This window comes from Harmonia axyridis, chromosome 7 (genome assembly GCF_914767665.1).
Source record: "Harmonia axyridis chromosome 7, icHarAxyr1.1, whole genome shotgun sequence".
NCBI classification, from domain to species: domain Eukaryota; kingdom Metazoa; phylum Arthropoda; class Insecta; order Coleoptera; family Coccinellidae; genus Harmonia; species Harmonia axyridis.
This window is the reverse complement of record NC_059507.1, coordinates 29,497,606-29,511,988: the sequence shown is the minus strand read 5'-3', so window position 1 is coordinate 29,511,988 and position 14,383 is coordinate 29,497,606. Positions and strand designations below refer to the sequence as shown.

The 14,383-nt window shown below is 36.2% G+C and overlaps 1 protein-coding gene across 1 annotated transcript in view; it reads right to left on the bottom strand.

The window, feature by feature from the left end:
- Positions 1–4,300: 4,300 nt before the first annotated feature.
- The window catches only part of LOC123684843 (ATP-binding cassette sub-family C member 10), a 52,008-nt gene continuing 41,925 nt past the window's right edge, over positions 4,301–14,383 (bottom strand). The window contains exons 16-19 of the mRNA XM_045624316.1: positions 13,915–14,137; positions 11,225–11,416; positions 10,163–10,406; positions 4,301–4,885 (exon numbers count right to left, since the gene is read on the bottom strand). Coding sequence (XP_045480272.1) covers positions 4,643–4,885; positions 10,163–10,406; positions 11,225–11,416; positions 13,915–14,137 — 902 coding nt within the window. The 3' untranslated portion in view covers positions 4,301–4,642. The remainder of the gene's footprint in view (positions 4,886–10,162; positions 10,407–11,224; positions 11,417–13,914; positions 14,138–14,383) is intronic.

Sequence of the window (14,383 nt, the reverse complement as noted above, 5' to 3'; positions counted from 1 at the left end):
AAGTGAGTTATGACCTTTACCACAAGTTAAATACTTTACTTTATCTACAACTATATCAATAAATACTAAGAAAAAATACAGACTTAGATTATAGACAGAAGGAACAAGAAATAAACATATGTGCTAGATCCCGAGACAAGAGAGATAGAAACTTAGTATCACCAATCACAATCGAACTAGCTTCGGCTAGCTCGAATCCAATACAGAGTAGAAACATAGAACTTTATTGAAAAACCTCAATAGTTGCCTATAAAAATGCATTGAAATATACCAAAAAACATTCCCTGTGAACGGTGACTTAATGATCTTACTGCTACACCAATCTTGAAAATTTTTTCAAACTCCTTTATATTTTTTTCGGGCAAGTAATTCTGTATGGTAACATTAGCTCTTTGTCTTTTGGAAATGCATACCTATATAATATTTCATCTTCACTATCTGAATTAATCGTTTTCAGCAAAACATTCACAATAATTAGATATCAACTTGATTTAAAAACGTCAAAATTATTAAAGTGATATTCCCTCGGACATTCCTCCCCCCAATAACAATAATGGAATGTTCCCTTTCGGCCAATCGAATAGAAGCAGAGAAGTATAGAAGCACAAATCCATATTTTCCGATTTATTATAGTGAGTTATTATAACTCACGCTGTTTGTTAATAGATATTATTAATTGCTCAAAAGCAGTTGAATGAATATATAATTCAATAAGAGTAGATAAAAAAAATTATTTTATGGTCTCAGTTTATAAAAGTCAATGCAAACTTTTTCATCCCTCCTCGCGCATAACGCAACAAATTTCCACACGATCTATATGTATATCTACATCCTCGGCATAATTGTCCGTATTGTAGGAGCAGAAAATTGCTGATTAATAATGAACGACTTCACTCAGATGGCTGGTTGATAAGTGATCTCTTCGTTTCTTGTAGGCCTACATTAAAATTTAAAGTTGACCGATTCTGCCGGGGTTACGTACAATGAAGTGCCGTGAATACTACTTGTAAAACTCGGGGTCTGACTACTTGGAGCGAGTTTTATTCACTGCACAACACAATGGCTGAATGAGTACCTTGCACTATGTAAAATATCCCCTTAAAAAACCACTTAGGGCTTTTATTCATTGTCTGGCCCTTTTCTCCTATAATGCGAGGGAGAAAGATGTACTGGTCTCAGATCACGATAACGAAAGAGTAGGTATGATTATGAATTTATCATCTTTTCCGCTTCCGATGATACCAATAAATAAAATTACGGAATCTTTTATTCTTTCGAGATGAATTTTACCCAAACTGACAACTAGATAGTGATAATCCATGCGTGAAATCAACAAGTAGGGAATATCCTTTAGTTTATACTGTTTTGTACAACACATTTTTGCATACTTGATTTTAGTCCGACGAATGCCTTTTTACTCTATAAGTACCTACTGTTAAAAAAAAAATTATCTACTCCTTTTGAATTATATATTCATTATTCAACTGTCTTTGAGCAATTAATATTATCTTTTACCGAACAGCGTGAGTTATAATAACTCACTATAATAAACCTGATGGATCTGGGCTTCTATTCTTCGCTGCTTCTATTAGATTGGCCGAAACGGAACATTCAATTGTTTTTATTGAGGGGAGGAATGTCTCTTCATTCAATAATTTTGACGTTTTCAAATTAAGATTATACCTAATTATTGTGAATGTTTTGCTGAAAGAGATCAATTTAGATAGTGAAGATGAAATATTATATACAACTCCAGAAGACAAGTAGCTAATATTACCAGACAGAATTTCTTGCCATAAAAATTAAAAAAATTTAAAGGTGTGTACAAAAGTTTTTAGGATTGTAATAGTAGTCAAAGCATTAAGTCATCATTTACAGAGAATATTTTTTCGGTATATTTTAGTGAACTTAGCACTATTTATTAAGCATCGTCTTTATGAACTTTCTATTGGTTTTTTCAAAATTCACACTCAATTTTATCAATGAACAAAATGAGTAATTACAACTGGAATTTGTATAGCATTGTTACAGGTAATTATTAGGGTTTGTCGATAAAGTTCTTTATCTGTACTTGTTTCCTAGTATTTATCGTTATAGTCGTAGATAAAGTATAGTATTTAATTTGCAGTAATGGTCATAACTCACTTACAGTACTTGCATGCGGCTCGTGCTGCAAACTTCATCTGCGTGAGTTATGACCTACATTACCGCTCGTTGAATAATATACTATTACCGGATTAGTCCTAAACCTGAAAGGTTTCTACAAAATCTTCAAAAATTCAACCATTAATTTTGAAAGATACTCCTACGTCAACGTTTTCGACTTTATCGCCTGATTACCAACTTATTGTTTCTTAAGACACTATTCTCTTCTTCTCAGTTCATTAAAAAAATAAAGTATTATCATTATTTTCAGAATATTTGAATCAGAAGAACAAACTTTTGGATTTTTTCGTGTAACGTGGCATTTATAGTGTCGGGATATACTCACCAAATCTAATAAGTAAGCCATCATCCCATCAAACGTCATAACGCATGGCTTCTATGATTTTCCCATTATTTTCTCTTGAATATTTCTTGATCAAATGGAATTGATATTTTATTTACACTATTTTGATGATGAAATAAAAATCCCAGAATAAGCTCCCTTTTTATCAAAATGTCAATATCTTCATTTTTTTTCATTGTGTCAAGCAGGAAGTGATATTTTATCGAATATTTCCCTCCTGTCAAGAATTCTATGTATCTGGAGAACAATTATCGAAAATTAGAGCGATAATTGCATTGTAGGAAGCGAAACTGCACTGCGATAATTGTTCTGTTCATAGATGCATAGTTTCTATGCATCTTACACAGTTCAAATCTATGGCAATTCCATTCTACATCAGTTTGACAAGTAATGTAACAGTTCATTCGGGAAATATTCCTCCGAATTACACTCGTGCATCAAAATGACCGGATAATTTCGCATTCCAGCGTGTTTTCTTTGAAAAACTGCATTCGGTCATTTTCATTTTTGGAGAAAGAGCCCTCCACCTTCGGTGTCGGGCTCTTTCTCCAAAAATGAAAATGAACTCATGCAGTTTTTATGACAACACGCTGTCATGCAAAATTATCGGTAATTTTGATGCACTTGTGCAATTACTTACGAAAATTTTACTGAAAATGCTAACCTTCGACGTAACATGCCGATTTAGTCTGATATAATTTTTTTATAACATAGACGATCAAAGTTGATTGACGAAATTTGATCGGTCTGTAATTTTCGATCGAACGAAGAATCACAAAACACCAACATTCGCAGCTGTGGCACTCAAAACAATGAATAAGGTGCATATTTTGACGATTTTCATAAAATTGTCGATATCTCTAAATCTAATACACTTATACGAAAATCAAATTTGGATATTCTGGTCGGGCATCACCTACGCATCAGCATGCGCCAGTTTGACGTCGGTTTACGGGACACCCTATATATTATATGAATATTGCTGAAAGTTCACCAGAGAAAATATGACATGAAAAAAAGTTCAAAGAAACACTAGTTGAATGGCTCTGATGAATAACCACTATAATTTCGAAATGTTGGCATTTTAACAAGGGTTTTCGTTCCTTTTTTCCAATTACCAACAACAGTTCGAGAGCCACGATATTATTAATTTTTTTTCTATCAAGAAGGAGGAAGAGAGGTATAATAATAACAACCAGTCATTATTTTGAATCGTTTTCAGGTTTCTTTCTTTCTTCAAAGTGAAAGATCGAATTTATTTTGCCCGAAAAATTCTAAAGCCAATGAAGAGAAATGTTTAAAACTATGCCATTTTCACTACAGTTTTGAAAGAATAAAAGAAGAAATTAGTTATTTCAATTCAATTATCTTATTTCAACTTGATAAGGATTCTGTAGTGCGCCACTGAATTTCATTGAACATTTCGAATATTCTCGTTATTTCAAACTCTTCCCAATATAACATCCTACCGTTTTTCAATGAAGCGAACTTTCATTCATTGTCTAACTTCTTTTACAGTTGATAGGTTTTACAAGAATTCGGACAAATATTTTTTACATAATTTTTATTTTTTATTTCCAATGACAATTCTTTTCTTCTTTATTTTTATATCTTCTTTTCTGGATAAAAATTGAACAAAAATTAAAATCACAAAATTATTTCAAATTAAAATCATTATGAAATATGGAAGTGTAATGATGAAATGAATTTCCTAAAATTACAATAATTCGACCAAAATAAAATTGATTTTGATGGTAGATTATTCCTCAGAAACTTTAGAAATAACAGAAGTAATTTTCAATATTTCTTTATTTCAAAGTGCCTTCATTAGAACACTGAGATGAAAATGAAATCGTACTTTTTTTCATCCTCCAATGAAAATAGATTTAATTAACTACTTCACTTACAGTAACTTCATAATATCGAACCACAATTTTAAAGCTTTTATTCTTCACCTATATGAACTATTTAAAGGTCTGGATATCCTAGTATTGTCATGCAGATTATGCCGAAAAAAAAGTCCATCCTCTCATTTGATTTCAACACGAAATTGTCTAATACAACATAACATTATCGCCTCAACACCCAACTGCTGTTCACTGCTGAAAGTAATATGCTGGAAGTGGAGGGATATTACTCATGGTTGACCATCTGGTAAAAATGGGAATTAGTATCGGCTAATAAACTGTCTGGAGTATCGAACTCTAATATCTTTCCATCCCCCATGACTAAAACCCTGTCGCAGTCCAAAATAGTTTCAACCCTATGAGCTATCGTGAATACGGTGCTGTGTCTGAAGGCCGAACGCAGAGTTAGTTGAATTAATCTGTCAGTTTCTTGATCCACGTTGGCTGTTGCTTCGTCGATGCAGAGTATCTGAAAGTGAACCACGAGATTATTGGTGGAGAACTAAGTTAAACTCATCAAATAATATTCAATGCAATCTTCAAGCGTAGATTCATCATTTTTTACGTCTCAGAGAATAAACTAACATGCAATTCCGTGGTTATTTATTTCGAATTCAGAATTAAATTTTCAGTTCTTGAAAAGAATAGATGAACGGTTTATGCCAGCTCCTATTGCATGAAATAAGAAAATTTAAGAAAAATACTCACTGGATATTTGGATTGTCCTAAGGAGTTCGAAATAATTGCATATTTTCTGCTGAAAAAGTCTCATTAATATTTATCGCTCATAGGAGGTGCTCAAATGTCTGCAAACTTTTTTGAATAGCACTTCATTTCAATCATTTTGAAATAATTAAAAAAGTTTGTATACAGCTGAGCAGATCAAATGAGCAATAAATATTGATGAGACTTTCTCAGCAGTTAATTATGCAGTAATTTCGAATTTCTTAACAGAATTCAAACTATGTAGGTACCTGTTTTTTTTCAAGTAGTCCCTATGTCATTTTGTCAAAATGAATGTTTCCAAATATGAGTAATCTTATCCCCTTGAAATAGTTTACTGCCAGCCCCAGTACAAAACACGAAATTCGAAGCATTTTGAAAATTATTCATTTTAGGCACAACAAAAAATGAAGACTATTCACTAGGCTATCTGACAGGCAGAAAATATTAAGGGCGTGCTATTTGAAAAGATGTACTTATCGACATTTTTCAAGGATCATTTTTAAAAAACTGCAGTGTCTTTCTGCCCACCTGTAGAGTGATACGCAGAAGACTTGAACACTATTTTGGAATTCAATAAAAAATTAATCGTACAATTATATAGAACAGTTTTCAAGATATGATCTTTAGATTGAACCATTTGAGTAACAGCTCTAAAGGTAAATTTGAAATAATATACTAACTGACAAAGAAACTGCTACACCCAGAAGGAGCTATTTAAATTTAATTTTTTTTTTGGTGAAAAATAAGTAGAATAGAAAGTAGTGAATGATTGAAATTTGGAGAAAAAAACGAAGGGTTTACAATTTTCTTTAACGAATTTTGTGATAATGTGTTTTTCCACCGCGATTATATATACACTCCCCAACACATCTCGACATTGATGCAATAAGATGGTCTATTTCTTCTTGAGGGATAATATCCCAAGCTACCTGTACTTCATGTCTCAGAGCCGCCAAAGTCCGTGGGTGCTGGGGTAAATTTCCAACCCTTCTACCCATGATGTCCCAATCATGCTTTATGGGCGAAAGATCGGGGGATCTGGGCGGCCATGGCAAAATATTCACATGGGTCGCTTCGAAAAAGTTCAAACTAACTCTGGCAACATGAGGTCGGGCATTATCTGGCTGAAATATCCGATTCAGGAGCCTGTTAAGGTAAGGAAGAACTAATGCTCCACTATTTCTTGAAGGTAACGCATCGCTATCATGTTACCTTGACTAAAGACTAAAGGTGACCTACTTGCATGTGCAATAGCACCTCATACCATAACGCCTACTGTCCGGTGTACATGACGCAACATCAAACTGAGGTTCACGTCTTTCTCCCCGACGTCGCCTTACCCTTTTTCGGCTATTATGTGCACCCAAGGAGAAATGAATCGAGATTCATCAGAAAAGACGACCTGATGCAATTCCACATTCCGATGTTAACGTTCTCTGCACCACTGTAATCTTTGCCGGCGATGGTCAACCGTCAGAGGTAACACAAGATGGGATCGATAATGCTGCAGTCCAAAAGACCTTATTCGTCGGCAAACTTTTCGGACGGTTGCAGGATGGCCTTGTTCTCCTAACCACTGATCAGCCAAAGATCGAGTTGTTGCAAATCGGTCTCTAATGGACATAAGTCTTAGACGTCGATCTTGAACTTCATTTGTGCCCCTTCGACGTCCGCTGCCTACTCTCCTTCGATTTTGGGCATTATCAAACCACGCTTGACAACATCTCATAACAGTAGTTGAATTTCTGTTCGTACGGTTAGCGATTTCTCGAAATGACAACCCCGCCTCCAGAAGACCAAATTCGACCTCTTTCAAATTCACTTAGCTCGAGATAAATTCCGCGTACACTTGCTCTTGGCATTTGAACATCGACTTTGGAACTACTCGAATAGCTGGTTTGTTGTAAAATCTACAAATCTTGCAAAAAACGACTACAATATTTAAGTTAGTACCACGAAAAACTTTCACGATTTCTTCTCCAAATTCAATCATTTACCTCTTGCTATGCTATCTACTCGTATGTTTAATAAAAAAAAATTGAAATTTAAACAGCTCCTTCTGGGTGTTGCAGTTTCTTTGTCAGTTAGTAAATAATTCGTGAACATTTGCATTATTAATTATTATAATTAATCTCTATTGTGCCTTCTTCTCCTGTGGTCCCTTAACGTTACACCAGTGGTTTCCTCATTTTTTTCCTATATCAAATAAGTAGGTGTCGATTATATCAATCGTTCTCTCCAGAGAAAAATATCCCAAATCCATCAATTTCAACCCTCCAATAGATTTCGTCCTCTTATTACTAGCCAGATGTACTTTCCGAATGTTCTAACGGATTTTCCCCGAGGACGCGTACGTCATAACAGAAATCCTATCCGGCCGGGTCGCACTCGATGGAGCAAGAAGCTCCAAGTGAAATATGGTCGTCTCTGTGTGCAGCCCTGTTATTCCCGTTTAGCGGACCTAAGTTCCACTTTTTAAGCATCGAACTTTTTCCCATTCTGAAGATTCACTGCAGCACGATGCGAGAGACCACTTCTATGCTACTTCGAATTTTTAAATTAAGTGGAAAACTCCGGGACACTGATTAATATATCGAGGCAGTGTATGGAAAACTCCCATCTGAAAATGAGAAATCGGAAGGAGGATGGGAAGTTTTATCAATTTCGGGATGTAGTTTGGATATAGGAGACCCGAAGATATGATAAAACCTGAGGAAAAAGCAGAGTACAGCTCTGAGACGAAGTCAAGAGCTTTTATACGCTTGTTTATCCATCCTTCATACGTTGAATCTCCTCTGAAAAATGTATGCGTCTGAGTTATTTCTTACAAAAACTTAATTGACAGAATGGGGTCCTCAGAAATAATACTAACGGGTGTTTTTTTTCGAAGTATACAACTTTAAGTTGGCATTACTGTTCAAGATGGCGACCGATTTAACAGCTGTCAAGTGATTTATTCTCAGTTTGATTTGGCAATTTATCATGAATAGACTCACGCCTGAACAACGCTTGCAAATAGTGCAATTTTATTTCGAAAATAATGGTTCTGTGCGGAATACGTATCACGCACTACATCCATTTCATTTCGTTTAGCGATGAAGCGCACTTCTGGTTGAATGGCTACGTCAACAAACAAAACTGCCGTATTTGGAGTGAAGCATATCCTCAAGTGTATGTCGAAACACCGTTACATCCAGAAAAACTGACTGTTTGGTGCGCTTTATGGGCTGGTGGAATCATTGGTCCGTACTTCTTCAAAAACGATGATGGCCAGAACGTTACAGTCAATGGTGATCGGTATAGAGCCATGATTACTAACTTTTTCATTCCTCAATTGAACAACCATGTTGCCAAGGAACTGTGGTTCCAACAAGACGGCGCAACATGTCATACAGCTCGTGCCACAATCGATTTATTGAAAGACACGTTTGGTGACCGCCTAATTTCACGTTTTGGACCTATGAATTGGCCTCCAAGATCTTGTGATTTAACACCGCTAGACTACTTTCTGTGGATCTATGTAAAGTCATTGGTCTATGCGGATAAGCCATAAACCCTTGACCATTTGGAAGACAACATTCGCCGTGTTATTGTCGATATACGGCCACAAATGTTGGAAAAAGTCATCGAAAATTGGACGTCCAGATTGGACTACATCCGAGCCAGCCGTGGGGCGGTCATATGCCAGAAAGCATATTTAAAATGTTATGCCACAAGATTATCTTGCGGATAAATAAAATTTATGTCAATCGAATAATCCATCGTTGTTTTATTGCAATTTAAAGTTCTATAGCTCTAAAAAAAAACACCCTTTACTTACGTAAAAGTAAACTTTTTGAAACGTATTTTCAAGAGTCGATTCAAGCGTTCACGCCAAACATTTTTTATACGATTCTCCTCAAATTTGGTATAAACATACTAGTGATTATTTCGGACATAATATTAGGCATATATATTAGAAGGCCGTAGAGATAATGACAGTTATGTCAAATAGATTCCAAGGGGTTCAGAAGGGCGTAAAGACACTTGAAGAAGAGCTCGTCAAAGTCAGTTGTGTAAAGCATAAATTCAGAAAAGCATATGGGGAGGCCTTCTTTTGAAATTAGAAATCCATGGATTCGTGGATTTCTCTCGATAATTATTAGTAAAAGAATAATGGTTTCATTACAGTTACTCTCTATCTCTAATCACAAATTGTATCTTATTTCCTAATTTTTCAATAGAAAACGACACAACCACTTCTACTTTTAGCCACATCGCTAGGTAATCAAATTACCTTCCATTTGATGTATCACAGTCCAAAGATATATTATCATTTGAAAAAATTAAGTTGAAGAGTGTAGTTGTTGAGAAATATCAAATTCAAAAAATACGATAAATTGCTTTTGAAATTGAAAATCGACGGGTGCGGGGATTTTCCTCAATAATTCTTCGTCCAAGAATTATTTTAGACTAGGTCAGATCTTTTGCCACTGAAATATAAGGATTTCTTCCTATATTTTGCTTGAAATTTCTATGATTCTGATAAAACAATAAATACCTATATAAAAAATAGTTGTATGTGTGTATTTCAACACATGAGTTTAGCAAGAAATTCAACCAAACTTTCACCCATAAAATTGCAACAAATTTACTCGCTTCAATTCATGTTACGCTGCTGGAATTTTCAAAGACGCGGTAATTTGTCGATTCGTTGTGTGTGATTGGTCGCCGATGAAGCGCCAACGAATGCGCGTATCTAGAGAAAGAAACAGAAAAATTTCTGATGTGTCTGATGCAACCTTTAGGATTACAGAACTTTTCGAGATAAAATTCGTTCGCAAAACTTGAAATTCCGAAAAGTCATGAATTTGCATACCTAAAAAATTTTTCATCTAGCATCATGGTGATAGAATATCTTACGGTTTTCTTGTGCAATAGAGGTTTTGAAGACATAAGATCGAAAACACGTGAAGAATATTGAAAATGAAAAAAGTACAAGCTAATGCTCAATGCCCAGTATATTTATATCCCTACTCACCTTAGCATTGTGAAGAACAGCCCTGGCCAAGCACACCAACTGCTTCTGTCCTACTGAAAAATTCATTCCGCCACATCCTACGTCATTTTCCAGTCCTCCTAGGGTTTTAATTGTGTCAACTAAGTTAACCTTGGCCAACGCCGACCAAATTTCATTGTCCCGAAACTCTCCCAGAGGGTCTAAATTGTCACGGAGCGTCCCACTGAAGAGGAATGGTTCCTGGGGGATGCAGAAGAGTCTTGACCTAGAGTGGACGACAATATATATCAATTCGGATGATAAAGTTTCGTGGCTGGGATTATTTTAGTTTCTCACTACCTAGAGTTATTACAAGTGTAGGTACCTACTAGGGGGAATGAGAAAAACATTAGCTTGAAGTCAGGAGCTTTATTTGCATCTTTGCATGCTTGTTGAAAATCGTACCTATTAATGTAATTTTTTCTTTACGAAATTTCGTATATAGGTGAATTGAATGCTCAATTTTATCTTCTAAATATGAAGTCGAATCTTCCTTGCCTGTGATATGCCATGAACCACGTGCTGCACTTTCAACACAATATCAAATATCATTTTTTGGAATATTTTTATGGGAAAAAACGCATTTCAAACTGATGAATGCATGTTTGAAAGGTTTCCCCATATATGTATGCCATTATACAGTGTTTTCTACAAACTCCATGACAAACTTTGACAAATTATAGTTGTGCTCATGCTGAACATTCCGTTTCTTATTCATTTAGAAGTTGGAAGAATTTGAAATAATTAATTTTCATGTTTGAATTAAAAGTTGACCGAATGAAGAAAGTATCAGTTGATATGAAAATTAAAAAGTTTTCAAATAAGATTTTTCATTTTGAATATCCCCCTATCTGGGCAGCTGTCACTTTCGAAGCTTTCATCTTTCAACATTTGACAAGTGAAAGCTACGCCATTGCTGAAAATAGAACGATACATGTTTTGAAATTTTTAAAATTCACTAAAAAAAAGTGGAAAATTTAGAGTCACAGTTCGCCAAACTAAAGCTTTTGGGTCATCAAACTAACAGCATTCTATCCAACCTACCTCAACGACGACAGCGCCACATCCTTCACCCTGACCGTGTCGATGTAGATGCAGCCCGAGTGCACCTCCACCATCCGGAACAGCCCTGTAATCAGGGAGCTTTTGCCGGCTCCAGTCCTGCCAACCACCCCGATCTTCTCGGAGGGTCTGGTCTCGAAGCTCACGCCGGCCAAGGAGGGTGGAAGATTCTCCCTGCGGGCAAAAAGTGGTGATTTGTAATTTGATTATCATCGAGTGGGCGAGAGATCGTCCCTATTGATAATTTGATGAATTGCCATTCTGAAAGGACGACGTATGGTCGCAATTTTTGCTTCGCGAGATGGGATAATAGGAGTAGGGGTTTGGGGAGGGGGGATTACAGTTGATGTCTTCTATTCGATTTGTATAGATTGATGATGTGAAATTGCATGAAAGATGTACGGACAATGTTGACGTGATGAGTGCTTGACTCATCTCGAATGGCTCTTTTGATTTGGTTTTTTTTCTATTGGCGATTAGAAGACTTTTGTGAGAATATTTTAGAGTCTGCGGGATATTGGCTTCGATGGATACAATCAATAAAACATGAATAGGCAGAACATTCTCCATTTTATAGTAGTAGTGCAATAAATTAAGCGCTTCCGCTCTTGATACAAAAATAATTTACGCTTCGATAACTCTCAAATCAACATAGAAATGAACTTCAGTTAATAACATTTCTAGTACCTAAACAATAGATTCGCAAGTACTCTAATACCAGAAATGTTATACGTTTTGTTTAAAAAATAAAATTTAGACGAGCACCTTCTTGGTATTAGGAACTTCAGATCGTCACAGAGTGAGTCTATGACTTGTACATATGTATATTTCAAACGAAGATTCCTACTATTTTTTTCCGATTCAATTTTTTTTTCTCAATGAAATAGACGTAGAACTTTGCTTCCGCCGTTTTTTCCGAAATTCGAGGCTATATTGTGAAAAATTGGTTACAAATTTATGATTTAAAGTAATGTCCATCGCTGACCACTACTTTCTCCCCTCTTTCGGGCAGTGCACGAATCCCGTGTTGAAAAAACTGGTCATCTTTTGAAGCGATCCAATTTTTACTTCTTCGTAAGACCGGAAGTACTGGTCAGCCGTGTGTTATTGATCGAAACAAGTGATAGACCGATAGTCTGAGGGAGCAACGTATGTACAATACGGCGGTTGGGTAGGACGTTGCCAAGTATGCCCTGACCACTTTCACAACATGGGACCGAGCATTGTCATGCTGTAAAATCACTTTATCATGGATTTCATTGTATTGCGGCCATTTGTCTTTCAATACTCGCCTCAAACGCAATAACTGCATTCGATAACGATCGCCTGTGATTGTTTCAGACGGTTTTATTAACTCATAATACACTACGCCGAGCTGGTCCCACCAAATACTGAGCATGACCTTGGAACTGTGAATATTTTGTTTGGCCGTTGACGTGGAAGCATAGCCGGGATATCCCCATGATTTTCTGCGCTTGGGATTATCGTAATGAACCCATTTTTCGTCTTCACTCACAATGCGATGCAGAAATCCCTTCCGTCTTTACTTTGCAAGCAGCTGTTCACAAGCAAACAAATGCCGTTCAACCTCTCTCGGCTTCAATTCGTACGGCACCCAATTTCCTTGATTCTGAATCATTCCCATGACTTTCAGGCGTTTTGTAATGGCTTGTTGCATCACTCCCAATGATCCTGCCAATTCTTGTTGCGTTTGACACGAATTTTGATCAAGTAATGCCTTCAATTCTGCATATTCAAAAACCTTCTCACCTCCACCGCCATACAGGTCTTCGACGTCAAAATCACCATTCTTGAAGCGTTGAAACCACTCTCGGCACGTTCTTTCATTAAAAACGGCGTCATCATAGGTACTTTAGAGCATTCTATGAGCCTCAGCCGCAGATTTATTTATATTGAAGTAGAAAATTAAAACCTTTCGCAAATGCCGAGAATTTGGCTCGTAAACTGTCATGTTTAATCGAGAATAACATCATAATGCAGATACAAATCAACTAATATTTCGATGGCATACTTATTGTATAACATTTACAATCTATTTATTTCGACTACCACTTACCGCTACAGCCATCTAGCAGCAGTAGAAGCAAAGTTGTATACCTACACCTATCAGTATAGAGGACATTCTGGAATTTTATGTTCGGAAAAGATTCATCGCATCAATAGAAACTTTATTCCGAAAATCATTACCTTCGATTCCATTCCATTTGCGAGACATAACTAAAAATTATATCACCTGTTTTTTCTTTCCCGCACGGATATGCGTGCGAAAAAGAAATAGCAGGGGTTTTCCCGCACTATGTTGAAAAGTGACTCTTTGTGACTTAAAATCCGCGTGGAAAAAGAATTGAAAGCGCAAGCTTGTAGAAAAAATATTTTTCTATTCGATATGAGACATAAACTTCGAAAATTAAAACGACTAAAAGAAACAGTATTTCTGAACATAATTTATTAGAAATGATAAAAATAAAATAAGTATGAAGTCTGCCGTCCAAATTTCTGTTCAGAAAGACCTGTAAAATCAATGATAAAGAAAGAAGGCATATACATATTTCTTGATTCTAACCTAACCTAACCTTTCAAACGTCAAAGTTCATCGACGTTTCAACGAATAATCGAGCCAGGCGAACAAAAGGGCCATTATATCCACTTACCTATATTTCAGAACCACATTTTCGAAGTGGACGACCCCTTGGTTGGGCCAGCCGAAGGGCGGTTCACACGAGAAGTAAGTCGTCTCGGGGGGTACTTGAGTGACATATTGATTAACACGCTCCACCGCTATCATCTCCCTTTCCGTTTCCGTAAAGGCGCTGATCACCCCGCCAAGGGAGCCTGTCACAGAAAGTGCGTACGACACCGCCAATCCAATTAACCCTGCAACAAAGGAGAAAGAAAGAACTACAGAAGCGCTTCAATGCGTCCTGGACTCGAGATGGTCTCCACGTTGTAGATGGAGTGTCTCATTTGACAACCGACTCTCGACCTGGATTGCTGATGGACAAGATAATAATAATATACTTTATTTGCTTAAATAACAAATGATGTTTTAGCATCGTCAAAATATTCACATGAATATACATGGATTAGTATCTCTAGATAGACAAATATAGATATAATAAT